The sequence below is a fragment of the Myripristis murdjan genome, chromosome 11, assembly GCF_902150065.1.
Source record: "Myripristis murdjan chromosome 11, fMyrMur1.1, whole genome shotgun sequence".
Classification (NCBI taxonomy): Eukaryota; Metazoa; Chordata; class Actinopteri; order Holocentriformes; family Holocentridae; genus Myripristis; species Myripristis murdjan.
Genome location: NC_043990.1, coordinates 5,152,159 through 5,178,201, shown reverse-complemented (window position 1 = coordinate 5,178,201; position 26,043 = coordinate 5,152,159). Strand labels below are relative to the sequence as shown.

General features: G+C 42.2%; 1 protein-coding gene across 1 annotated transcript in view; it reads left to right on the top strand.

The window, feature by feature from the left end:
• LOC115368295 (carcinoembryonic antigen-related cell adhesion molecule 5) overlaps window positions 1–25,561 on the top strand; it is a 35,727-nt gene extending 10,166 nt beyond the window's left edge. The window contains exons 6-10 of the mRNA XM_030064355.1: window positions 3,108–3,386; window positions 4,377–4,631; window positions 7,318–7,432; window positions 19,428–19,467; window positions 22,594–25,561. Coding sequence (XP_029920215.1) covers window positions 3,108–3,386; window positions 4,377–4,631; window positions 7,318–7,432; window positions 19,428–19,446 — 668 coding nt within the window. The 3' untranslated portion in view covers window positions 19,447–19,467; window positions 22,594–25,561. The remainder of the gene's footprint in view (window positions 1–3,107; window positions 3,387–4,376; window positions 4,632–7,317; window positions 7,433–19,427; window positions 19,468–22,593) is intronic.
• The last annotated feature ends 482 nt before the right edge of the window (window positions 25,562–26,043 follow it).

Genomic DNA, 26,043 nt, shown 5'->3' with positions numbered 1-26,043 from the left:
TGCCCTACAGGTGTGAGACCGCCGAATGGACACACACGCTAGTCATATTCCCTCATGACACACACACACACACACACACACACACACACACACAGATGTAACTGATCATAAACCCTATGCTGACCCACAGCGAACGTGTTTATTACAGTTTTTGTGCATTCCTGTCCTCTTGGTGTTTAAACATTGCGCAAGGCGGCAAAAACAGCTCTGCAAAACGTGTGCTATTACTGCCGGGGAATTTTGGGGCTGGGGTGTGTGTGTGTGTGTGTGTGTGTGTGTGTGTGGGTGGGTGGGTGGGTGTTTTGTTGTTTTCAAGGCTGCCATTTCGTGTGAATCCAAAACCTGCTGGGCTGGAGGATGGTCTTTCAATTTGCCCTCAAGTCCCAGGAAACTTTTTTCTCTCTCTGTACGATAGGGGAGAAATAAACAGAAAGCGAGGGGGGGAGGGGAGTGTGAGGCCGAGATGGGATTTTACACACACACACCCACACCCACACACACACACATGTATATACAGCAATATCTACTCAGGTATAAATGAATCACGTGAAAATAATGTTTGTCGTCAGCGTAGACCGAAGAGAGTTTGATGTAAATTACCGTTAACATCATCGCTGTAACCTATAACTGCACGGCTGGGCCATATGGACAAAATCAAATATCACACTGTTTTCGACCAAATACCTCCATATTGATATTGTGAGAATGGCTATTGCTGCTTTTACAAAATATTTACATAATCAGATTTTTCGATAAATACTTACATGATGAGACTTTTGCCAAATAGGCATTTTGATAAATGCTCATGTGATAACTAAGTTGGTGAAGGCAATTAATAAGAGTCAGGAAAGCTCATAAAATCACTTTACTTTACTGTAACTGCCATAAGATATTATGATATTCAAAATCTCATATCATGATATCGATATATTGTTATGTTTCCCAGCTGTAGCCGACTGAAAACGCAGAAGCTGTTGGTATAAAGAGACGTCATTACATCAAATTCACACTTTTGTCAAACCTTTACAACGCTGAAGTCATGAATTTTCAGTTTTTGACAGCTGGCTAGATAGATAGATAGATCTTTATTGTCATTGCACAATCATATATGGTATAATAATGCAATGAAATTAGGCTAGATAGATAGATAGATCTTTATTGTCATTGCACAATCATATATGGTATAATAATGCAATGAAATTAGGGCTCGCTAATTGAACCAGCCAACTCCTGTACTTCCTTTTAGCCCGATACTAGCCGGAAAAATAAATAAAATAAAATAAAATCAAAAAGCGTGTTGGTTTTGGAGATTACCGTTAACGCTGAACCACATTTGCAGCCTTTGTTTGCGACAAAGCTGTTTTTGAGCGGAGGGAACCCGTGGCTGAAATAACTTCCACGTCAAAGAATGTGGAATGAGAACCACGTAGACTGAACCGTTCAATTTTGCCCTCATTCCTCTCGTTTGTCGGCTGAGTCTAAACAGTCCTCGCTGTAATCGTCCCCCGGCAATTTGGATTATCGAAGCTGTAAACTGAAGCCGATTTTGATGATATCCTGTAATCTTTTCAAATTTATTTTTTAGAAATCTGACTTGATATGTGTTTTATATCTTTTATTTAAACTGCAAATTACATTTCACGATATCAATTTTAAAGGAATATACTAATGTTGTGGGGAAAATGCCCTTTTTCCAACTTCCCCAGACCGAGACCAGATGTTGGACACCATTCTCACCTCTGTACGTCCAGTGGTTAATGGGTAGCATTTTGTGTTAGCTTAGCATAAAGACTTGAAGTCTATAGGAGTCGTTAGCCTCGCTCTGTCAAATTGGAAAAAATAAACCTTACAGCAACTCTGAAGCCGTCTGATTTACACAGTGGATCATGTGCAGCAGATTGATTTTCAAATCCACATGATATATATTGTTTTTTTCCACTGGACACTACTAGGACACTACTAGGCTAATGACTCCTATAGATTTCAAGTCTTTATGCTAAGCTAACAGGAAATGCTCCCCATAGGAACTGAACCACTGGACGCACAGAAGTGGAAATGGTGCCAAACATCTGGTCTCAGTCTGGGAAAGTGGGAAAAAGGGGATCTCGCCCAAAAGTTGGACTGTTCCTTCAAGTCCGCGGTAAAAAAGACAGTAAACGACAGAATCCCAGCTCCGCTCTGAGCGTGTAAACACACTCACTGACTCATGCTGACTGCCTGGAAAACCAAATAACCGGCCCGGCTGCTCGTCTTCCCCCTTATGAACCCGCGAGCCAGACGCCGCTGCGCCGCCTCCGAGTGGAAAGTGGTTTCTCGCCGGGTTAGGGTTTGCCTCTGGGTTTTGTGACAGCGCTCGCAGGAACACACAGCTTCTGTTGTCTTCCTCATGTTGTTTTTTTTTTTTTTTTTTTTTCCTCGCCCTTTCAGTGAGCTGTTTTGTCAGCCCTCACCTGCACCGACTTGCACTTATCCTCTGTTTTTTTGTCCATGTGATTATTAAAGAATGTGAAGGTTGCACATACTGAGGCTGAAATCTCATGCTCACTGCAACCAGGAAACACTGCACAAGTCATTTTGCATTTTTTTTTTTTTTTTACTTTTCTTTCCTTTAGCTCTAATTTGCTGAATTAAAAAGGCCAGTTTGGAGCAGTGGGTGTTTCTCTTTTTCTTTTCTAACCTCTAAGAATGGAGTTCCTGATTAAATATTGTGCTTTTTTCTGCCATTTACCGCTGCTGATGTCAGACATCGCCGTGCTGACTGTTCATTAAACCTGTGTCGGACCATCTGTTTGCTCTCTGCCTCTTCAAACAAGTTTCACCTCTCTCTCTCTCTCTCTCTCTCTCTCTCTCTCTGTCTCTTTACATTCCTCCCTCACTCTCTCATCACATTTTCCATTTATCTCTGCCCTCTCTCTCTCTCTCCTTCACTTTATGATCCTCCCTCTCTCTCATCAGCATTTTTTTTTTTAAAAAATCTCTCGTTCTTTCTTCTCTTTTTGGATTCTGTTAGCATTTTTATTGTCCAAGTTTATGAATAACAATGTAAAAAAAAAAGTCCAATATGATTAAAATAAACAATTTTCCCCCCTCCTGCGTGATGTTTACAGAGGCCGTCTCGGGCGTGGAGATCACTGGTCCCACCGCGGACCTCATCGCCGGCAACCACACGGCCAACCTCAGTTGCCAGGCAACGGCGGGCACGGTGACGAGCCGGGTCTGGCTGAAGGACGGCAAGCCCCTGTCTCCCAGCAACCGGGTGGTGATCTCCGAGGACAAGAGCTCCGTGATGATCAAGACGGTGGAGAAGGAGGACAGCGGGGAGTACAAGTGTGAGCTCGGCAACGCCGTCAACACCGACTCCGCCTCCTACAAGATGGTGGTCAACTGTGAGTGCACGAGCTGGATTTGATTGGCTGTAGGCTTCGGCAGGTGATCGCGAGGCGGCGGTGGTCGAGTGAAGCCGAGATGCCGTTGTTTTATGGCTGCAGAATCACATCAGATAGAAAAGACCTGCATGTCTTGTGCGTCATTTTAGACACATTTCCCTGGAGTTCAGCAGCTCATGTTTGGGATCTTTGGAAACCTCAGGATCTCTGCTAGAATTAAAAAAAAATGTGCTGTCAGTTTAAACAAAGCAGTGTGCAAGTGTAATGACAAACCCTCTGATGGGACCAGCAGGATCAAAGAGTGTTTTAATATCATCAAGCTCTTTATACTCCTTTTGACACTACTGTACATCCAAAAGTGCATAAAATTGACCTTAAATTCATACAAACAGGACATTTGAGCCCTATCAATAAAATTCAATAAAAAAAAAAAAATATATATATATATATCTCTATATCTATCTCTATATCTATATATATCTCTATATCTATCTCCCTCTCTCTCTCTCTCTCTCTCTCTCTATATATATATATATATATACATAGATATATAGATATATAGATATAGATAGATATAGAGATAGATATAGAGATATAGATATAGATATATAGATATATAGATATATAGATATATATATATATATCAATTTTACCTAAATGCCGGACTGCAAATACAGTTCCTCAGTGTCAAATAGCAGTGATGGTAAGAGGAATTACATCCCTGTAGTAGCTATAATGAATTCTCCATTTAAGCATGCACATATTAGTATGTGTGTGCATGTATGTGTACAGCACATTTATTGTACAAGAGTAGACACAACCACAACAACCTAAACCAGACACCTGGCCAGTGTAAGCAGTAATGGCATGAGAGAGAGGAACAGCGATGTATGAAATAAAGTAGTGAGTGAAAATTAAGCAAAAAATACATTTGTGAATATAAATGTATTATATAATATTGTTTATTGATCATTTTCTGTGTTTGTCCAGACGGTCCTGAAAAAGCAACGCTGACGGGTGCTGATGAGCTGGAGGTGAAGGACCAAATATCGCTCAAATGCAGCGTCGACTCCATGCCCGCCCCCACCTACGTCTGGAAGCTGAACGGCACCGCGATCCCAGGCTCGTCGTCCGAGCTCACCATCGAGCACGCCACCTACAAGATGTCGGGGACGTACACCTGCGAGACCCGCAACGCCATCACCGGCAAGACCGCCACGGCCACCCACAGCCTGTCAGTCAAAGGTCAGAGCCAAGTCCAGAATCCCCTTTTTCCGACCTCCCCAGACGTTAGATCCCATTTTCACTTCTGTACGTCCACAGGTTCGGTTCCTGTGTGTAACATTTCAGGTTAATTTAGACATAAAGACTTGAACTCTGTGGGAGTCAAGCAGAATCAGTCTGTGTTTGCAGGCATTTTACATAAGAAGAAGTGAAAAAAATAAGTTACTTGTTTAGAAAAGGCGACAGTTTTCTGTAAATTTTCAAAAACTGCGAAATATACTTCCCTACTGAGTTATTTAAAAAAGTCCTGTCGGCTCCACAAACAGCCTGTCAGTTGGTCTCGGTCCAGTCTCTGATGCTTGTATGAATGACGGACACAATCTGCATTCAGCGGTGCAATTTGTAAATGTAGCTCAGTGGGTTCCTGTCGGATCTAAAAAAAAAGAAAAAAGGAGAACAAATTGCACAAAAAAGGTCCTTGATTACTGTCATTGGAGTAATCCTCCATCCTTCCTGCTGTGACATGTTGCCTCTCACTGAACTCGTTTTTAAGCCCTGACCAAACCCGGCTGATCGTGGGCGTTCACGGGGTGGACGCCGAGGCTCGTGCACGTGCGGTTTTATAAATTGAATATTTTTTGGATTTTTTTTTTCTGTTTTGTGCTTAAATAATACTTTAGTGTGGATTCCACGCACAGTTTTATTAACTTTAATTACGGTTACGCAGAGTCACACCTTGAAGCCGCTGCACAACTGCAGTCCTCTGCTGCTGCCGATGGGGCAACACCTCTGTGGCAATGTGCGGTTAGGGAGCTTACAACTGCTGTGTGTGTGTGTGTGTGTGTGTGTGTGTGTGTGTGTGTGTGTGTGTGTGTGTGTGTGTGTAGGGCTTATTTCCCCAAAACTTTCATTCACAAACCTCATTCTTTCACCTGCCATCGCCACAAACGCACTCAAATCTGTAATCACCTTTGACCCAGTATATGATTTTTCATGAATTAAAATGTACAATAAGAGTCAGATTTCGCTTTCCTGTGTTAATCTGAGCCATTTTTTCTTTGGGTTAATCTGGCTCCCATTTTCACATGTCATCTTGGAGTGGCGTTCGCGTGTCGCTGAGGCTTTTTTCCCAGAGCGGCTTCCAGCAGTTAAATGAGGTTAAGTTCCTGCATCAACCACAAGTCATTTCTGCGAAGGGCAGAGTCGCACAGATGAAATCAAACTCCTTTGTTTGTCGCGTCGAAGTAACTCGACTGGTTTGGGATTTAGCAGCCGTCACGCCAGCTGCTGTTTGTCAGCCCATTTTGCTGTTCTCTTTACTATTCATAATGCAATCTAATGCCATCTCAAATGTTTCCGTTTTGTGAGCATAAGACTTAAAATAACTTTAAATCTTGATAAAAGCCTGTAGTTTTATTTTCACCTCAGGAATCGTTTCCTCAGTCAAGTTGTTGCACATTTTCCTTTAAAGATATTTTTCCATTAATTAATTCTTCAGTTTATCCATCCAGATAGTGATAGTTTCTGTGTGATTTGGTGGGGTTTCCACTCTGTCTCCCTTCACCCTGTTACATTGGAGCTGGCTGAGTTTTCAACCGAGGAACTCAAAAATTTACATGTGGAAAAAAAACTCAACAGCTCTTTCCAAAAACAATCAGTACGTTTACATGCACACTAATTTTCCACCGTTGTTGTGAATATGACAGTATTCCTAATTTGATATGATATGGGTCCTTTCCCAAATTTTCCAATTTCCAATTCCATTTTCCAGTTAAGACATGTAGGATATGCCAGATATTATTTGGGTTTTGGAAGCATTTATCTGGTCATTTATTCAGATGAACTCTGACTGTGCATCTCAATGGGGGTTTTTACAGCAGTTTGTGACACTTGGCTGCCTGTTTACTGTCAGCTCTGTGCAGGTCCTGTGGAGACGGTAACCCTAGACTTGCAAAACCCTCACAAATCGATGTTTGAGCTCTCATGAGTGGGTTAGGTTTAAGGTTAGGGTTAAGGCAGAGAATACGAGAGTTTCACAAATCTAGGGTTACCATCTAGACATTTAAATAACCCAACGAGCCAGCAGTTTGCAAGGCTGTGGTAGAGATGCATTCCCAAAAAGAAAAACACAGATTTCTGGTTGGAAAGAGGAACACACCTACTTTTCAACATTATGGAAGACTTAGGCATCAGCTGGTTGTGGATGTGCGTAAATATGGCAACGCCGCCGTTTTCAATGTGGTGGTTGAACATATGAATGAGGGAGGCTGTGTTCACACGGTCGAACAAGCTGGAGTCTGCATGGCTGCATGTAAACGGGAATATTAGTGAAATATTAATTTCATTAGCCATGTAAACAGCTTAGTGGGAATATTGTCTTTTTACAGAGTAAGGGCAAAAAGCAGAATGGTTTGTACATGTAAACATAGCCACTGACACAGATACCAGTCATAATCCACAGCCCTCATGGGCAAAGAGTCTCACTGGGGACTATTTATCTGCCGAAGGACACACACCGTATCTATCCACCTGTAATCCGTACCGGTTTGGGGCGGACAGATGCAGCCTGTAGTCGGCACGCAGAAACGAAATGGATGGATCGATTGAATGAAGGAGATGTGTGAAAATAACTTTGGTTGCTTTAACACGAGTAAGGATTACAGTAAATCATGTTGTTGTTGTTGTTGTTGTTGTTGTTGTGGTGCAGAGGAGGGAGCGCTGGACGAACTATCAGGCGGAGCCATCGCTGGAATCGTCATCGGCGTTCTGGTGGGCCTCGGAGCCATCATCGCCGGCGTCCTCTACTGCAGACGGAAACAGACGTAAGTCCACCGACGCCTTTTAAATCTGACATTTCCTCACTTTTCATCTGTCGTTCCTCATAAACGAGACCCAGAGCTGATTTTTAGAAAGTTAAGGTGTTCAAACGCACACATCCAAATGCAGACATGAGCGTCGGGTCGATGGAAGAGGCCTGAAATAACAAAAGTAACGTCTGCAGAGTGAAGTTTAAGCTCTCATTCAAGCTTAAGACTGGTGTCATAAAAAGAGAAGACGGGAGAAGAGCGTCATTTACAGTTATTTCACGCCGTATGTTGCAAGATTTATTCGTCATTTCCTGAGTTATTGTTGCTCAAAGTCACATCTGGAAGTTTTCTTAAGTCGTCTGAAAGGGAGACAAGGAGCAGCGATTTCACAGGAGATTAGTCCAAATTAGTCACAAAGAAGACAAAAAAAAAAAAAAAAAGGAAATCAAAAACATTTCATCGCTATATATTCATGCTGATTGGTCCTGTAATGCTTTGGTTGACCAGATGGTTTCATGAGTCAGAGGGAAAAAAAAAATAAATATGCAAGCTTAGGGTTTTATGTCAAGAAGCTCAAACGCTCATGAACACAAATCTCCCTTTTCTTTTCTGTTCTCCTCTCGTTTTCCATTCCTCTTCAATGGAAACACTCACCAGCTTACTCTGGCTTCAGGCAAGATACAGGATGAATATATCTGCATTGTCTGATCACATCTACTTCAATCTGTGTGTGTGTGTGTGTGTGTGTGTGTGTGTGTGTGTGTGTGTGTGTTTCTGTACTGTACATGGCAGTGTGTGTGTGTCTTCCTGAGAATCATGGCAGCCTCTTCCCGGCCTTCGATGAAATTCTGTTCATTCCTGTCATAGCCCGGCGTCTTGCAACATGTTAGACAAATCTGCACACACACACACACACACACACACACACAGGTACACACCCTGCGAGGCCGCCGCACCCTGAAACAGGAAGCAGTATCACACTGACACCAAAACCCGCAGCACTTTCTCTGCCGTGGAGAGGAAAAGCCTCCGATACAGCAGAGAGGTTCCTGGATCTGTCAGACTTTAAACTCACCGTGAAATGACTTGGCGTTTCTCTCACCTGCTGCAAAAAGAGTGGATCTGACTCTGTGACCTCGTGCTGCACCAGCAGGTTCTCTCCCCCAAAAACCGATATCCTCTTGTTTTACATTTTTAATGACGGCTCTTCCCGCCCCGACATCCTTTCATAACAGGAAATACATAAAATCAAGGAAGCAAGATCACCGTTTAATGGGCTCTTTAAGGAGGCAGAGAGCAAGTCTCATCTTTTCAGTGTTCAAATTTTGTTTTTTTCTTCAAACATGGTAGAGAAATAAATTTGTTTATAGTGGAATGAGATAATTCTTCTTGTTTCCAGTGCTAATTAAGTTGTTTTTAGTGGGATTAGCTCATCCCACTGTCAGAAACATGCAGCAGCACATCAGATTAGAGTGAAATGAAAGAGAAAGTGAGCAGAGAGTGCTGGTGGAGGCCTAAATCTCAAACTGGATTATCAAATCTTTGGTTCTTAGAAGGCAACAACACACACACACACACACACACCGCTTGCTTTGCTCTCTCTCATGTGGAGCGAGGAATCAAAGTCCCAGAAGAGCCGATTCCAAAGAAGAAAAAAGTCAATTCCCGCACACTTTTTCACCTCGGCGTTGATTTATTAGACGATCTTTCTCTGGACTCCTAAGTCTTGAATTGACTTTTTTCTTTTGATTTGGGTTTTCTGGATTCCACAGAAACCCAACAGGGGAAGTTAAGTCACTGACAGACAGCGCGTGACGAGCTCCAACACTCCCGACTGCGGCAGTTTGAGCGGAGCTGGGAGGCTGCGGCGAACGGTGACAGGCGCCCTCGTTAAAATAGTTTGTCGGGCGGCGGCGCGGCGGCTCGCCCGGTAGAGCGCGAGTCCAGCCCACACGTCATCCCCCTCTCTCTCGCCTTTCCTCTTCTTCTGTACTGTCACCACCAAATAAAGCAGAAATGACATCAAAAAGAAAAGAAAAGCTGACACTGCAGCTGGAGCAGGAAGTTAGAAACCCGTCAAGTTTCCCTTGAAAATGAATGGAAGAGATGCAGGACGCCACTTCCCTGTCAAGCAGTCGTCATCACGCTCTGCACATAACCCATCCCCGAGGCCTTTGTCTGTGCCCGGGGAGGAAAACAATTCAAACCTGGCTTTCAAAACGTGTTTTCACAATTTAGATTATCGTTTAAGCCCTCATCCTCACCCAGTAAAAGTGATGAACAGGTCCAAGGCGGCAGAAATGTAAGTCTTTCTTTCTGTGCCTCAATATTTCAGATTCATGAACGAGGCAGCATTCAACTCCCAAAGACTGATGTCATTTAAACAGGGTATCCGCGGGGTCTTGAAAAGTATTAAAAGGTGATAAATCAGTTTTGGGAAAATTAAGACCCTTAAAAAGTATTAAAAAGTCTTATCACGACTTTATAAAAAGTCTTAAATTTTGAAAGTATTTTTTCTGAATTAGCTGTCTGAGAGTTTGAGTCCCAAAAACATCGTTAAAAGTGTGTGAATTTATTCATTTTTATTAAAAAAACAAAGATGAACAGGTACATAAAAAACTTGGCTATTGTGGGTGTGTTTGTAAATTGTCTCTGAGAGCGCCAGAGCGAGCGGGCGGGTGGGCGGGTGGAAATTCAGAAGCACAAAGTACGCTCTGTTGTATCATAGTGGTCTATAGTCTTTATCACAAACTAAAACTGTTAAGTTAAAAATATCACTGATGTTAATGGTTACAGCTTGAAGTGGCGGTGAGGTATTAAAAAATATTGAGAAGGTCTTGAAAAAGTCTTAAAAAGGTATTAAAATTAACTTCAAGATTCCTGCATATACCCTGTTAAAGCTGAAAAATATTTAATAAAAAAAATATTTACAGCATATAAGAATATGGCACTGAAACCATTAGTTGATGAATCGGTTAGTGTGTCGATGGAAATTCAAAGGTTTTCATTTTGTAATTGTTTGGTCATTTATCAAGTAGAAACACCAAACGTTTGTTGAGCTTCACTAAGATGCCCAGATTGTCTTCTTTTCATGCGTTCATATCTTTAAAAAACTTAATACTTTGGGGGGTTTTTTTTGGCTCTTGATGAGACGAAGGAAGACATTTGAAGGCATCACGTCGGGCTCTGAGTTTGTCATTATTTTGACTCTTTATTCTCTTAATCAGTTAAATCAGTCGTCCATTAATCAGCAAAGAAAATGAGCAGCCATAGAAGAATCTATCCGTCTTATCGGCTGCAGATTCAACATATTTGCCCCCCAGAAATTTCTGATGTCGGCTGAAAAATCGATGCACCGAAACTTCAAAGTAAAATCCAAACCGTCACAGAGCGGCCGGGCTGGTAAACAGGAGCGAGGTGTGTGTGCAGTTTACTGACCTCACCGTGCAGGAATTCTTGGTATTGGAGTCTGAAAGTCTCAAAGTCACTGTCATTTTGAGGCAAATAGTTCGCAAAAAGCAGAAGGTGGATGTCACCTGCCTCCGAGCTGCTGTTATGCCGGATGGCAGCGCGGTCACGTGACGCGCCGGAGGTCGCCAGGTGTCAAACGCAGCTCCTTCACAGCAACAGCCCCCGGGGCTCGCGTCTGATTGGCTCGTCGGTCTGTCTGTCCCCCGCTCGTCCTCGTCGTCGTCATCGCCGCTGTCAGACAGATGTCAACACCGCTGACAGGAGGGGTTTGTTCAGTGGCAGCGCCTGTGTTTACGGTCCATTCAGACCGGATGAGATCTATACATGTTGACTGATGTCTCTCTCTGTGTGTGTGTGTGTGTGTGTGTGTGTGTGTGTGTGTGTGTGAGAAAGGGTTGAGTGTTTTACATGAAGGTTTGAGTTTAGTTTTTATGCTTCAGTCTCAATAAATTGGAAAAAGAAAAACGGTTTAGGCTCAAAAACCTGAATGCTGGAAGAGGAGATTTCTGCAGACTGCATGGTTTTAATTTATCATCTGACAAAACATAATCCAGCCTGAATCAAAGCAGTGGAGCAAAGAAAGAGAGGGAATTAAGGAAATAGCTGAGGAGAGAGAGAGAGAGAGAGAAGAGGAAGATTTTAAAAAAAGGGGGAGAAGAAGAAGAAGAGAAACTCAAAAATGCAAATCAAAATAAGTCGGATCTGACTTCAGTCCAGGCAGAACGTTGTTTTCTTGTGATAACTTGCCAGTATGTCAAACACACACACACACACACACACACACACACACACACACACACACACAGAGTAAAGTTTGGTCCAGTAGCGTTGAGGATGGCATCAGAGTGTTGAAAGCGGAGATGAAGACAGGCGGGACAGAGAGTGATTGTTTGTGTTGGTGTTTTTTGAAAACGGGGTTGAATCTGCCTGCATGCTGCGAAGTTGGGATTATTTTTACTCAGGCAGATTATTTTGAAGGCACTGCTGCTGTCTTAGATCAACAAAACAGACACAGAGGAAGATAACAGTTTGTATTCAGGATTCAAGCTTATGCAAAAAAAAAAAAAAAAAGGAGGCACCTGCGGTTAGCCTTGAAAATTCATTCAATTCATCCTTTAATGACTGAGGCTGATTTACATCGAGAAACCTGAGAACAAAAAATGGATCAAGAAAAATGCAAAAGGAAAAGGAAAGTAAATCGAACATGATACAGAACAATTCCAAACATCATCAACACGGTGATATATCATTTCTGCAAAGTCTCTGATGAGAAAATCTAATTTCAAGGGGCTTTGCTGTCGGTTCCGGCTGAAAACTGACTGTTCCAGATTAAAATTAAACATGTAGACATTTAGATTTAAAACTACTCCGTCCTGTGTGATTACTGGATTTAAAGGTCAGTGCAGAAGGTAAAGAAGGGTCAAAAGTAAAGTGGTGTAAAGAAATAGAGTGATATACTCGGTTTTTAACTCTTTTCAACAAAAGAAAATTGAGGTAAGAGAATGTTGAAAGCACATAATACAGCACTTTTCCCTTCTCACGCTGCTACTGCATACACACACACACACACACACACACACACACATATAAAGCCAGGTGAGCAACAGTTATAGCCAAGTTCTCCCACACACTCTTTCATCACTACTTTTTGCTCTCATCTTAATCTTAATCTTCCTCTGGTCTCAGAGAAATGAACCCAAACGGCGGCAAAGAGTCATCACATTTCAAGCTTCGTTTTAGGGAATCATACTTTTTCACCTTTATTCCGTTCAGCATGATATCGCATCAGTGAGCAGACGCTAAAAATTATTTAACATCGTAATACAGGGGAAAAGGAAGTTTTGTAATGTTGAAACTCTTATAAAACCAGAGTTCAGAAGGTTCATCCTCAGCACTACAAGCCTCACCTCAAACGTGTACTTTCTCCTAGAGGTGGGCGACATAACTTGCAGTAGTAATAATATAATAAGATGATATGAAAAAAATAATAATAATAACAATAAGTATAGTTTATGGCATTTAAATCTAGTTAATTGTCCTAATTTTAGTGTTTCTACTCAGTTTTACTCTCTGCTCATGTTGCTTGATGCATTTCAAATCCACATGATCCACTGTGTAAATAAGACAGCTCTCGATTGATTGATTTTTTCACCGTGAAGGAGCCAGGCTAACGACTCCCATAGACTTTAAGTCTTTATGCTAAGCTAAGAGGAAATGCTACCCATAGGAGCTGAATCTCTGGATGCACGGAGGTGAAAATGGTATCGAACGTCTTGTCTCAGTCTGGGAAAGTCGGGAAAGGGGATTTTGCCCAACATGTTGGAATATTCCTTTAACCCTCAAACCCAGAAGTCAGGATCAGTCAAAATGACCTCGCTACGCAAAACACATCCTCAAGCCCAACGTCTTAAACTGACTGTGGTTCTCACAAGGATAGAAGCACAGTACACACACACACACACACACACCTGTTTGCATGGAGGCATGGGAGAGCGACGGGGACGGATGCGTTCAGAAATCAAAATAAAGATCTGGCCGTGTGATACGCGACGCCCCTATGAGCCCAGGATGGGAAAAAGGATTAAGAGCCAGTCGAGCAGGTGCAGAGCGACGCCTTCGCCAACCTGCACGCGAAACTCGACGCATCACAGAGTGTTCTCCAGCCCGCTTTCCTCACACCGCCGGGACCTGGCCGCCGTACAGCACGCTCACACCGGCTCCCTGATGCCGACGCTCGCTCGCTCGCTCGGTCCGAGTCCAACGCACTGGCTCGCCCCGCTTCATGTCTGCAGTGGATTTAACAGATAACATCAGTCCTTCGTCTGCGTGTAACAAAACCACTCAGCCACACAAGTGAAGCTGATTTATAGGAGACAGACAACAATCTGGGACCGACATAGAAGAAACACGGTTTGCATTTCAAAAACAGATAATAATAAAAATAAAAAAACATTATTGAGGGCTGCGTTTCTCATCTAAAACATGTGCAGTCCAGCCTGCACTCCTAAAGCCTTTTGAAAATATGTTCCCTGTAAGTAATTTGGTCAAACTGAAAAAAAAAAAAAAAGTTCCCTCAATGTTCCCTCAAGTTTCTCAAATCATCTGCAAAAAAAAAAAAAAAAAAAATACATTTAGGGAACATTTTGTGAGTTAAACAAAATACACCAAGGAATTTTTTTAGTTTGAAAAAACATATATATTTAGGTAACACGAGGCCCTGATTATGATTTTTTGTTAATATAACAGAGATGTGGACTGGATTGTTTGTTGGTTTTTCTTTTGAGGGAACATGGGGCTGTTTTCAGTTTGATGAAAAAAAAACAAAAAACATTGAGGGAACACAGGATCTTGGGAACCTGCAGTCGCTGCCGTCGCTCGTGGCTCAGTTTCAGACTGAGGATGCCTTCGCACGTGCAGCTCGTTTTTGCTAAAATGATATAATCGTTGCTTTTGTGCCTTGGTTTCGTTTTTGGTTCCCATGGCAACATTCAGACGGCGGTCCAAAGCTGGAAACGAACGCCGTGCGCGAGCAAACTGTTCCGTCATTGGTCAGAAATCTTACCGGAAGGATTCAGGGCTCCAGAGTTTTCCCAGAGAAATTTTTGTAACTACATCAACATACTTTAGCTCTCTCTCTCTGTGTGTGTGTGTGTGTGTGTGTGGTGGTGGTGGTGGTGGTGGCGGCTGCAACACAGTCACCTACAAATTACTTCCCCATCCAAATAAACTGCATGCTCAATTACATTTAGGAAATGTATCGTGTCTCGGATTATGCTTCTCAAATACGTTTCTGTTCAACAAATCGAATTAAATACAAATAAAATTAAAGTGCATTCTCGGTTTCGTTCTCAGGGTTTTTATGTGGGAACGAGCCGATCGAGCCAGGTGTGAAAGCAGCCTGAAACAGACTAATGTACCTGACTCGCCTTCCACGGTCCTGCATGTGTGTGTGTGTGTGTGTGTGTGTGTGTGTGTGTTTGTCTGAGGTCTCCTCCAGCGAGGACGTGCTGCCCTCTGGCTGCTTTTGTCCCCCCGCCCTTCCCTCCCCTCCTCCTCCTCCTCTTCCTCCTGTACATGGCTCATGGCTTTGTCACTCAGGATGAAGCCTCGGCTACAAGGCTTGCGGGTTTCGGTATTTTGCAAACACGGTCCGACTGCATTCCTGCGCTCACGAACTCGGTCACACGAGCCCCGCTCACCACCGCCTGTCACTCACACTCACAAGATTACATGTCTCTGTGTGTGTCTGTATGTGTGTGTGAGGCAGTGTGGCTACAGTGTCAGAATGGACTCAAGTGTTTGTGTCAGATAGAACTAATAAGCCATCCCCAAAATAAAAGTATAAAATGCATTTTGGGATGCAAACAGAGCAAAACACAAGGAAACAAGGCAACGAGGCTTGACTTACTCACTGAAATGCTCACAGAGTAAAACAATCTTGAATCATCTTACAGGGAATAAAAGGCATGAAAAGGTATTACACAATCGTTTTAAAAAAAAAAAAGAGAATGAAAGCTATAAAATCAGGGCTACGAGGCACAAAAGAAACAATGGCACTCACAGAGTATGAAGTAAGAGAATAAGCAGATATGAATGCAGATTGATGAGGGGAGATAAGAGATGATAACTCATAGACAGAGCCAAACATAAACATGTTGAGCCTGGATTTAAAACAGAACAAAGCACAATAAGCTCCATAGATACAGAGGGAAGAAATGAGGAAAGATAAGGTACACAGCCTGTAAAATAACTTGCAATATAACAACATATAACAAATACTTCTACTACTAATAGTAATATTAATAATAATAAATATGTAATAATAGTATAATATTCGTAAAATAAATGTTAACCTTAATACTGTCAATGAGATGAAGCCAGCAAGTTACATTAAAGGTTTAATATCATGTATCTGTGCAATGACCAATTAACTCCTTCACAGATAACGAACAAGCAGAGGAGAAAATAACCAATTACATTTACACACGTTACTGTTATTAAGTAGCCTTTTGTGTACTTTTTGTGTACTAAAGTCAGTAATTTTACTTTTGTCCTTCACTGCATTTTAAATCAGATCCGTCACAGAGAACAAATGACTATCACAATAAAAGCTCAGTCAGCAAAGATGAGTTCTGCTTTTTCTCATTTGCCAATATTCACAAGAAAAAGCTGCACGATGAAAAACCGCTTTGAGGACCGTTTGGACTCAACTGGCAAAAATGTAGATTCATATTTGTCAGCTGAGTCTACAGGGTCCTCACTTCAGTTTTTTTGCGTAACGCCCCTTTAAAAGCATGCAGTGTGCAGCGTGTTCTCTCCTCCTTTTCTAACTGCATGGAAAAGATCCCAGCTAACACAGTTACTGTTTGGAAAAAGGAGCTCAGTCACTTTTACTGCCAGGACATTTGAAATGAGACACTTTGGACTTTTACTGCAGGAGATTTTTACTGCACTACTTCTACTTCTACTGCAGTCACATACCAGCAGAGGAACAGTACTTCTACTTCTACTGCAGTCACATACCAGCAGAGGAACAGTACTTCTACTGCAGTCACATACCAGCAGAGGAACAGTACTTCTACTTCTACTGCAGTCACATACCAGCAGAGGAACAGTACTTCTACTTGTACTCGAGTAGAAGTATCATACAGTAAAAGTAAGGGCTGTGGAAAAGGAATGGATCGCCCCAATTTCCCCTCGGGGATCAATAAAATATTTCAGACTCTGACTCTAATGACATTAAAGATAAGATTCCACTAACAATAATAATGACAATCTACATTTTAATCATTCATCTCTCTGTTAAGTCGCTCTTATGCAGAGAGACTTGCGGGTGTCTTCTGCAGTTTCCAACCCCCCAGCTTCTTCCTCTTTTGTGCAGCACCTTGAGAAAACAAGACGACTGGGCGTGGCAGCCCTGCAGGGGAAGGGGGATGGGATAGTTTGGGGGGGGTTGGGGTTGAATGAAACCCCCCCTCTCCTCCCTCCCGTCTATCACCTGGAGTACAGGCAAGAGCGGAGTCATGAAACAATCCTGTATAAACTGCTGCCCTCGTCGATGCAGTTTGATCTTCAGCGTCTCACACACACAGGAAAAAAAAAGAAAAAAACACAACACAAATGCAAACAAAGTGTTTTAATCACGGCTCGTGCTCTGCCCTGTAATTTGCTCGTTGTGGTCGCGGCCCTCTGCAGGCACATTGTAACCTGACAAATGAGTTTTGCACTCCAGAGGCGATGGATTCGTGTGGAATCGCTAAAAGCGAGCGACAAACGTGTGCATACAGAGAGAGAGAGAGAGAGAGAGAGAGAGAGAGAGAGAGAGACGGGTAAAGAGGGCGAGGCCGGGCCGGAGCGCAGTAATATGGCAGGAATGTCACTGTCATGTCTGCACTCGTCTTCCCGCCGCTCACGTTTGTGTCGCCGCTCCGCTCTTCTCCAGCCTCATCCCGCCATTTCTCACACCTCTGTTTTATTCATTTCTGTCGGTGATTTGTCCACAGCCGCCTCCATTTTCTCTCTCCTCCTTTTTCTTTCCTTCATTCCCGCGTTTTCTCTTCCCATCCAGCACACCTATCAACAGGTGATAATAATGATAACAGCTTTATTTGTGTCGTCTGCTTCATTTTGCAGGCAGAATGTGCTGTTGTCAGTTACTTTGGATCAAAGAGTCTCAGTGCAATGTGACGTACAGCACTGCCTTTCAAAATAAAGTGACGACAACACTCAACGGGGTCAATAAGAGAGGGCAAAGGAAAGCAAGAAAAAAAAAAGCAAAGTCTCCTACTCAGATGATTCCTTTCAAGATTCCATATTTAAGAATAAATTCTAAGGAAATTACCACAAAATTATGATTTGGTGGAAGCAAGAAAATTACATCTGTGCCCACATCTCCCCAAAAAAGACCAGAATTAAACCAAAACATTAGTTTAAAAAAAAAAAAAAAAAAATTGTCTTGAACAACTGCTGGCAGTTTTTGTGAGGTTTTTTTAGTCATCTGTAAAAAAAAAAAAAATCACCTTTTCACACTGACTCTGACCTTTGACCTCTTTACTATTTACTATTTAATGTTTGTTATGGTTAATGAACATTAATAATGTCATTATATGTCATTAGTTAAGAGATATTTTTTAGTTCCTCTTTTTCTTTCCTGCTCATGTTGGATGTTTGAAAGCTTCTCTCATGCCGGTTGCTGCTCTTATCTTTAAGAAAAAAAAAAACAAAAAAAAAAAACACACATGATGGTATCTGCAGGAAGTGTCAAAGAAGAGGAAGCCATTTTTAAACGTGTTTTGTTTATTTTATAATGCCTGACTTCTTCAGTGTATTTCTCCATGTGCACGGTTTGTTTCATAAAGTGTAAAAAACAAAGTGAGTGAAGAAGACTGCAGCCAGCAAAGGAAAACTGAAAGTAAAACATGTACATACAAGAACTTTCAAGGAAACGAAACACAACAATTAGGGTTAACTGTGAAAATGCTGTTCTGATTGTATTTATAATTTTGATAATAATACCTTTTATCAATCTGTCTGAGTGTGTCAGCTCTGCATCCCTGACTTTATACCCATTTTCTTGTAAAAATTTAAAACATATAGATGTAGTATCTGACACTGGTGGTCAGAGACATTTTTTCCACCAACAGTTTAAAGGGACATGCCACCATGTTGCAGGGAAAAATGAGCGTTTTTGCTTCTTTCCACCCACCAAAATCAAGAAAATGTCTCATTTCTGTGCAATGGCAGTGAGTTGAAATCACAGCATGAAGGAAGCAAATAGATGTTGTGACCTCTCCTCTTTCTAAACTCACTTTAAACCCAAAACTTTCCCCGTCAGGCTTCTGTTCAGATGCATCTGAGGATTATTTTGCCTCCCTGTGCGTAAAGAAACAACTCATTTCACAACACTTGAGCTCGACTCTCAGTTTTGTGCAGACGGTAAATATAAATCAAGACGTGTGATGATGCGCACTCTGCAGAGATTTGGGTCGAAGGTCAAACTCGCCGGTGAATACCAAAAGGAAGCACGTCAGTGTCCGATGTGGGTGTGATGGAGTGAAGTCATGCTGGAAGTGGATGAATCAGGTCCTCATGACGCTCGCTCCACCAAAAACCTGCACCACAGCATACATGCATTTGATTTCCAGAATATTATAGATCTGTTTTAAAATGCTCAAAATCATTCTCTATCATCTTCTTACCAAACAAGAACTCAAAATCCACTGTATGTTGAAGATAAATTCATAAATTAGTTATAAATGATGTAATGTAACATCAGTTTACTATCAGTTGCTGTTTTTGAAGTGGTGGATGTGAATGTTTGTGCATTTATTTGTATTAGATCTTGTTTTGTTCTTTGTGTTCGGTGCACCATGAGAGTACTAATGGCGCCTTCTCTGGTGATAATCAGAGATTGTGGCAGTCAGTAGGAAAACATGATTTATCATATATCATTTATCGTCTCTTGAGGCGCCTTGGTTCTCCCAGACGAGGTCGGCCCTGTTATCCTAATCGCTGTTTTCTGCTCTGTGTTTCGTTGCAGGATCGAGTCTCCATACTAAAGAAGTTACTGCACACTGCCGGTAAGCCTCTCCTCGATAACCTCTCTGTGAAAAATGGTGTTTGTGTCCGCGGCTCTGTGCTGAAAATCGATAATATCAAGTATTGTCACAAAAGTCACCCTGAATGAGAGAGCTGGTGATAACGGCCACCTTAAATAGGAACTCAATAAATGAAAAGTATTTTCAGCCGTTATCCGGTTCATGAATCTGTTCCATGGTCTGTTTTAAAGTCTTTCCTGCTGCACAGAAGTAAATAATACTAATAAACTTTATTCATAGAGCCCCTTTCATACAAGAAATGCTGCTCAAACAGAAAGCGATGAGCAGACAGTCAGTCTTTGAACAAACAGCCGCAAATGTTGAGTTAAACACACAAACTGAGTCGCTGGATTGTAAAGTCGGGATCGAGTTTCACTCCAAGGAGCCGCTTCCTCTCCCCTCCTCGGTGTTTGGTGTTATCTGTGTGCTCTGTGTCGTCCAGGCAGGCGACAGCGCAGCTTTATCACCTCTGTTGAAACAGTAGCTGCCAAGGCTGTCGCCGTTTGGTCGAGCAAACACAGCCTCGCACGTCTGTGTGTGTGAGTGTGTGTGTATACATTTGTACCTATGCGTCCCTGTGGGTATATATATATATATACGTATACACACACAAACACACGTCACCTTGCGAGTCCTCAGGCTTTCAGATGAGAGTGCTGAGTTTACACAGTCGGCCTGACGCGCCTGTGCCTCACCCTTTAGGTTTCTCCTGAAAGGTGCCTCATGGAGCTTTTTAACCCCAATAAATCAGCAAATTCCTCTTTAATTTTGACATATTGCTGTAATTACCATCAGAGAGCAGCATGCCAGTCTCCATCCAGTTTGTCAGCACGTGGGATTACAGAGGAAATCTGCTGTCATAAAACAGGAAGAGGGCGAGTGGATAAAGTCTGCAGACCCAGCACCAGCTAACTCCTGCAGAACTGCGCACCACAGGATCTTTTTTTTTTTTTTTTTTTGCTTTGGACGCTACTTTATGTGCTTTAACTGCCTTGGACTGAAGCCTCAATTTTTTCATTTTTTTCCTGCCCCACTGTGTTGGATCCTCACCGCTGCCTGCTCTCTCTATATATCCCATAATGTCCTCATTTTGGCAAACAGCGTCGATTTGACGTTGGACGTTGTCCTCTGTCCAGACAGCGAGCAGAGCCCTGATGTCCTCGTTTGACCAGGACTGCCGCTTGTTCTCCATTTTTCTTTCCTCTGTTATTTTTCTGTTATTTTTTTTCTTATTTTTTGACATCTGGACTGATCAGCTGCACTGTCTGCCACCTCATGGGCCTTAGCTCCGCCTCAGAGCTCGGCTGGTGGCCCTCAGCAGCTGCAAACTGGCCCCGGCAGCCCCACCGAGGAGCCAGCAGAGACCGGACGTGACAGTGGAACCAAACCTGGCCTTGGGAAGCACCGGCAGGCCTGCGTTTGGTTCCTGGAAGCCTCTGGCAGATGGTGGAGGCAGTGAGAGGACAGTGGAACAATCTCTTACAGCACGTTGAGCCACATGTTGAGCTGCAGGGCTGATGGGAAATGTAGTTTTACTGTGGAGAAACGCCACTGAAAGGCTGATTTTGTTTATGATAATTTCATCAAAGTTTCACAATTAAAGCGCCAATAATCCAAACTGCAGACGTACGATTTAAGAAAGACTCGACTTTTAAAACATAATCGTAAGTTTTGAGTCCACATGCTTCTCGTAGTTGGACCGGCCGATAAATTACATTCTTCGTCTCAGTTTTGCAGTGGATCAGTGTTGCATCACTGCACACTGATACGCTGATGTTCAAAAATTCAAACATTTTCTGTCCACAGATACAAAAATAAGTTCCTTGGAAACTGACTGGGGCTGGTATGTAGCGCCGTGAGTCATACATGACTGGAGTTTCTGTGGGACGAGCCCTGTTCCAATACATGATATTTAATTTGACTCGTATGACTAATCATCATATGATGGCCTTACAAACCACCGTTTTTTTCCACATGAATTTATTTGAAATTGCATGCAAAGTTTTGACGCTGTGAGATAAGACTAAGTGTGAAAATGACTTTTCTCCTGACGTGTTTATTCAGAAACTCACATCAGATTGGGTTTCCGGTGTGACTAATACACGCTGGTATGTTTTTTTGCTGGTATGATGTTGGTGCATGATATTGACATGACACTCACCGGCATGTCAGTGTCATTTCTGTGTGTCGTCGGCATGAACACACACACACACACACAAACACCGTGCTGCACTTCCTGTTTGGTTACACAGGAATGCTCTGATGCTCTGGAGCTGCTGACTTGGACGTGACTGTGCGGTTTCAGTTTGTCGCCTTCAGGTGTTTACAGGTGAAACTGCTGGACGAGAGTTTCTTTAGGGAAGGTTTTTTTTTTTTTTTTTTTTTTTTTTTTTTTTCACCTACAGCAAAACAAATATTAGTGACTTAAAGAGCCGACCTGACTGCACTCTCTGAAACTGGAACAGGCTCGAGGCGACTGTTTGCACATAGTTTCTGTATCAGTCAAGGTTAATTTAGCACATTGCGCACATTGAAATTCGATGTGATTTATAGAATAACAATAATAATAATAATAAAACTTTATTGGTTTAGCACCTTTCATACAAGAATTGCAGCTCAAAGTGCTTCACAATAAAAAAAGAACATTTGAAAACACATTAAATAAAACATTAGAAAGAATAAAACAGCACAGGGTGGAATTAAAAAAGGAAAAGGCTATGGGAGAGTAAAAAAAAAAAATAAGATGCTAAAAAATACAGAAAACAGTGGAGAGAAATCATGAAATAGTTGAAAAAGCTGATTTAAAAACAGTGAAAATGAGATAAAGTTTCAGTTTGTGGGACTGGCCCTCTCAGATTTAATGTCGATATGAAATATTCCAGCTTCTGTGTGACTGGATGATTTCTGTATGAGTCTAAAATGATGCACAAGACATGTGGACCTTTTCTGTTTGATGTGATTCTGCAGCCATAAAAGGTCATTTGAATATTTCCCTCAGTATCAGTGAAGTATCGATGAAGATGTGTTTTCTAACTTTAAAGATACTTGAAGGAAATTGTAAAGGGGGAAAACAGTAACATCCTCTCTCTCTCTCTCCTCGTCCCTCAGGAGATCCCAGCCCAAACATGCAGCCATTTTGTTTCCCATGATCCACCTGTACCGCTGGGAGGACCAGTCAGCTTAAGCCGGTTTGCCATGAAGCCCCGCCCACCCCTCCTCCTCCTCACCTCACCGGCCGATGTGGACTCGAGGGCTGACCTCCCGGCGTGGAAACGAAAACGACGTTGAGACTCTTTCTAACAGGATCCGTGTGCGACTCGACACCCGGACTGGAATCTCCACTGTTGTTTTCACCGTTTTTTGTTTTTTTTTTTTGTTTTTTTTTTTTGGTTTTATTGTTACTATGGACCCCAGCTTCCCCCGTTTTCCTCCTCATCACAGTAAACTGTCCCCGAACCGCCACAGGATGGTCACTGTCACCTCCCCTCCTCCTCCTCCTCCGTCACCTTTCGTCTCCCTCGGGAAACTGACCCGGCGGCGTGGACTCGGAGCGCTGGAGACGCTTCCTGATGTTTCCTGGCCGGAGCTGACGGACTAACGGTCCCGATGACTGATTCCCTTTATCCAGCAGGAAACCTGAGGAGGATTTATTGGGTGCACGGACCCCCCCCCCCCTCGCCTCCCACCACCTCCCCCGCCATCTCCCAAAACCTCCCACCTCCCCCGCCCCTCCACATGGGAATACCAAGGGACGTCACACCTGAGCGATCACAGGCCGAGGCCACACACGGAGCCGGACAGGAACATGCAGGCGTGCAGACCCGGGTTACACACTGTCTGCAAGTACATTGTCTGGTTTGTTTTACTTTACCGCAGGTGCCAGGTGGGTGGAGTTTGGGGGGGGGGGACTTCAGTTGCAGGGAAGTTTTTGAAATGATCTGGAGTGTGCTTGATCCAAAGTGCCTCATGTGTGACGTCTGAGTGCAGAAACGCCGTCTGCAGCTCAGCGTGCACGTCCATGACAATCAGTGGTCGCATTTTATGAATCTCCATTTAATTTTAACCACCTGGTACTCTTACTTAGGTAGAAACAGGCTTTCGAGAGGCAGATGTTCCACCAAAGTCATTACACAACATCAGAACAATAAGAATTTCTCCTCCGTTTTCATTCCCGTCCCGTGGCTTCTTCTTCTCCTCCTCGTTCCATCACAGTGTTTGAGGAGGAAGGTGCGTTCGTTTATTGTTTGATCCCTTTTCTTTCGGATTCACAAAGCGACCTGCTTCAAAAACAAGAGCGGCCTCGCCTCCGGCTGCGTCCAAACTTGAGGTCGACTCCAGGAGCTCAGAGTTCAGCTCCATCTCAGCTCTGTCATTTCTGTATGAACCTCTGTCTTTGGCAGCAAAAGAAAAGATTTCGTGTCAAAAAAATAAGTTGAATTGGCAGTTTAATTGCTTCCTTAGTCTGAGCAGCAGCCAAAAAAAACTCAAAGTGTTAATTTATAATGACCTGAACGGAGGAAAGAGAGACATCCAAGCATGTGTGTGGCTGGAATCAGTGAATGATCGACGTTTTTACTGATTTACTGATTAAATGACGAGATTATTTTCATTCTAAAAATTATAATGTTGATCAGATAATAATGGTGTGATAGTTTCAGCGCTGTTTGACAGTTTGCAGCCAAACTCCGCTCACCCGGGACCTCCAGCAGGTTAAAACGAGCGCCAGGATTTATTTGAAAATACAACTCTCCTGTTTTTTTTTTTTTTTTTTTTTTTTCTCTCCCGTGTGACTTCACTTCCCGGTCGCGCTGCAGGATCGCTCCTCCTCGGCCGTGTGAGAGCACAGATAAATCTCCAGGCGACAAGACTCGACACGCCGGGAGAAGTCTGAGAGCTGCAGGGGCGAAAAAAAAGAAAGACAGAGAGAAAGACAGAAAGAAAGAGGGCGGGAAGGTTTTGTGCTCAGTGACATTCTTTGGGTTTTGGAGGGAAAGTTTGCGAGCTCCAGGGCGGTGCTACTGACTTTTATAAGTGTCGATTTAATGTGTTTGTTCTTGTCCCCCCCCCCCGATTGGACAGACGCTCTTTCAAACTAAATTATAGTTTCTGCCGGTGACACGGAAAAAAAAAAAAAACAGGCGATGATTCGAGATGTAAAATGAAAAGAAACCACCAAACCTTTTGTATTCTTTGAAGTTTTGCCTTTAGAGGGAGCAGATTTTCTTTTTTCTTTTTTTTTTCTTTTTTTTTGTGGAAACCTCAGATGATGATTTATCTTGTGCTTTAAGCTGGCTGATGTGTGTTTTTTTTTTCTGATTTTTTTTTTTTTTTTTTTTTTTTTTTTGGCTGTACGTGATCCTAGACTCCACCATGCACTGATCTCCAGTGAGAAAAGTATTTATTGTTTGGAAAAAAAAAATAAAATAACTGGAGCTGAAGATCATAGCTTGTCTGTAGATCACACACGCACACACACACACACACACACATACACACATAAACACATCAGCTTTTTTTTTTTTTACTCTTATTCTTATTCAATCTGTGCATTTTCACCTCAAACGTGAAGACGCTCACATTGAACTTCGAATCTTAAAAACGAATCGTCATTTTGAACCAGTTTCTATGTGTGTTTCCATTTTGGGCACAAACACATGTTTATTAATAACTGCTGAAAAAAAAAAAAGCTAAATATGTGTGTTATCTTGAACTTGACGCATTAAAATGACGCATCGTTTGTAAGGTTGCAGCCTGGATGAAACTCTGCCCTCACTGTAAATAACATGGCTCCTCTGTGTAAACACTGTAACTAAACACTGGAGGTTTTTTTTTTTTTTTTTTTGTGACATTTTTGGAATTATATGTGGGTTTTTTTTCCTTCCTTATCATGAATATTATGTTCAGAAATGCATTTGTTTTTTTTATTTTGTTCTCCTCCTCAGGATGTTTACAGAAAGGCCCGACCTCTGAAAATTCCTGTAAACTCTTTTCATGTTTGATTCCACAGCTTTTAAAAGCCATAATAATGTAAGGTGTTCACACTGGAATTTTTTTTTTTTTTTTTTGGTTTTATTTATTTGTTTTCCACTGTAAGTGATACTGAGATTTTATTTTTATTTTTTTTTTTTTTTATTTTTTTTTTTAGGTTTTTTTTTTTGTTTGTTGTTTGTTTTTGTTTTTTTTTTTAAGTTTTTTGTTTTCTTTTTTTTAAAGATAAATTTAAAAAATCTTTTCTGTGTATCTGCAAAGCATCCAATCACTAAAGACACAGAGAGGAATCCAACAGTGTGTGTGTCTGTTTTTTTTTTTCCTTACATACCTCTGTGTGTGTGTGTGTGTGTGTGTGTGTGTGTGTGTGTGTGTGTGTGTGTGTGTGTACACTGTGCTATAGCCCGGGGGCTTTCTCTCCCTCCTCCCCCCGCCACGCCCCTGTCTCCTTTACTCTAGAGAGAAAACACACACACACACAAGCAACACACACACACACACACACATTTTAAATGCCGTTTTGTATCTATTAACTTAATCTTTTTTTTTTTTATTTCTCAAAGGTTCAAT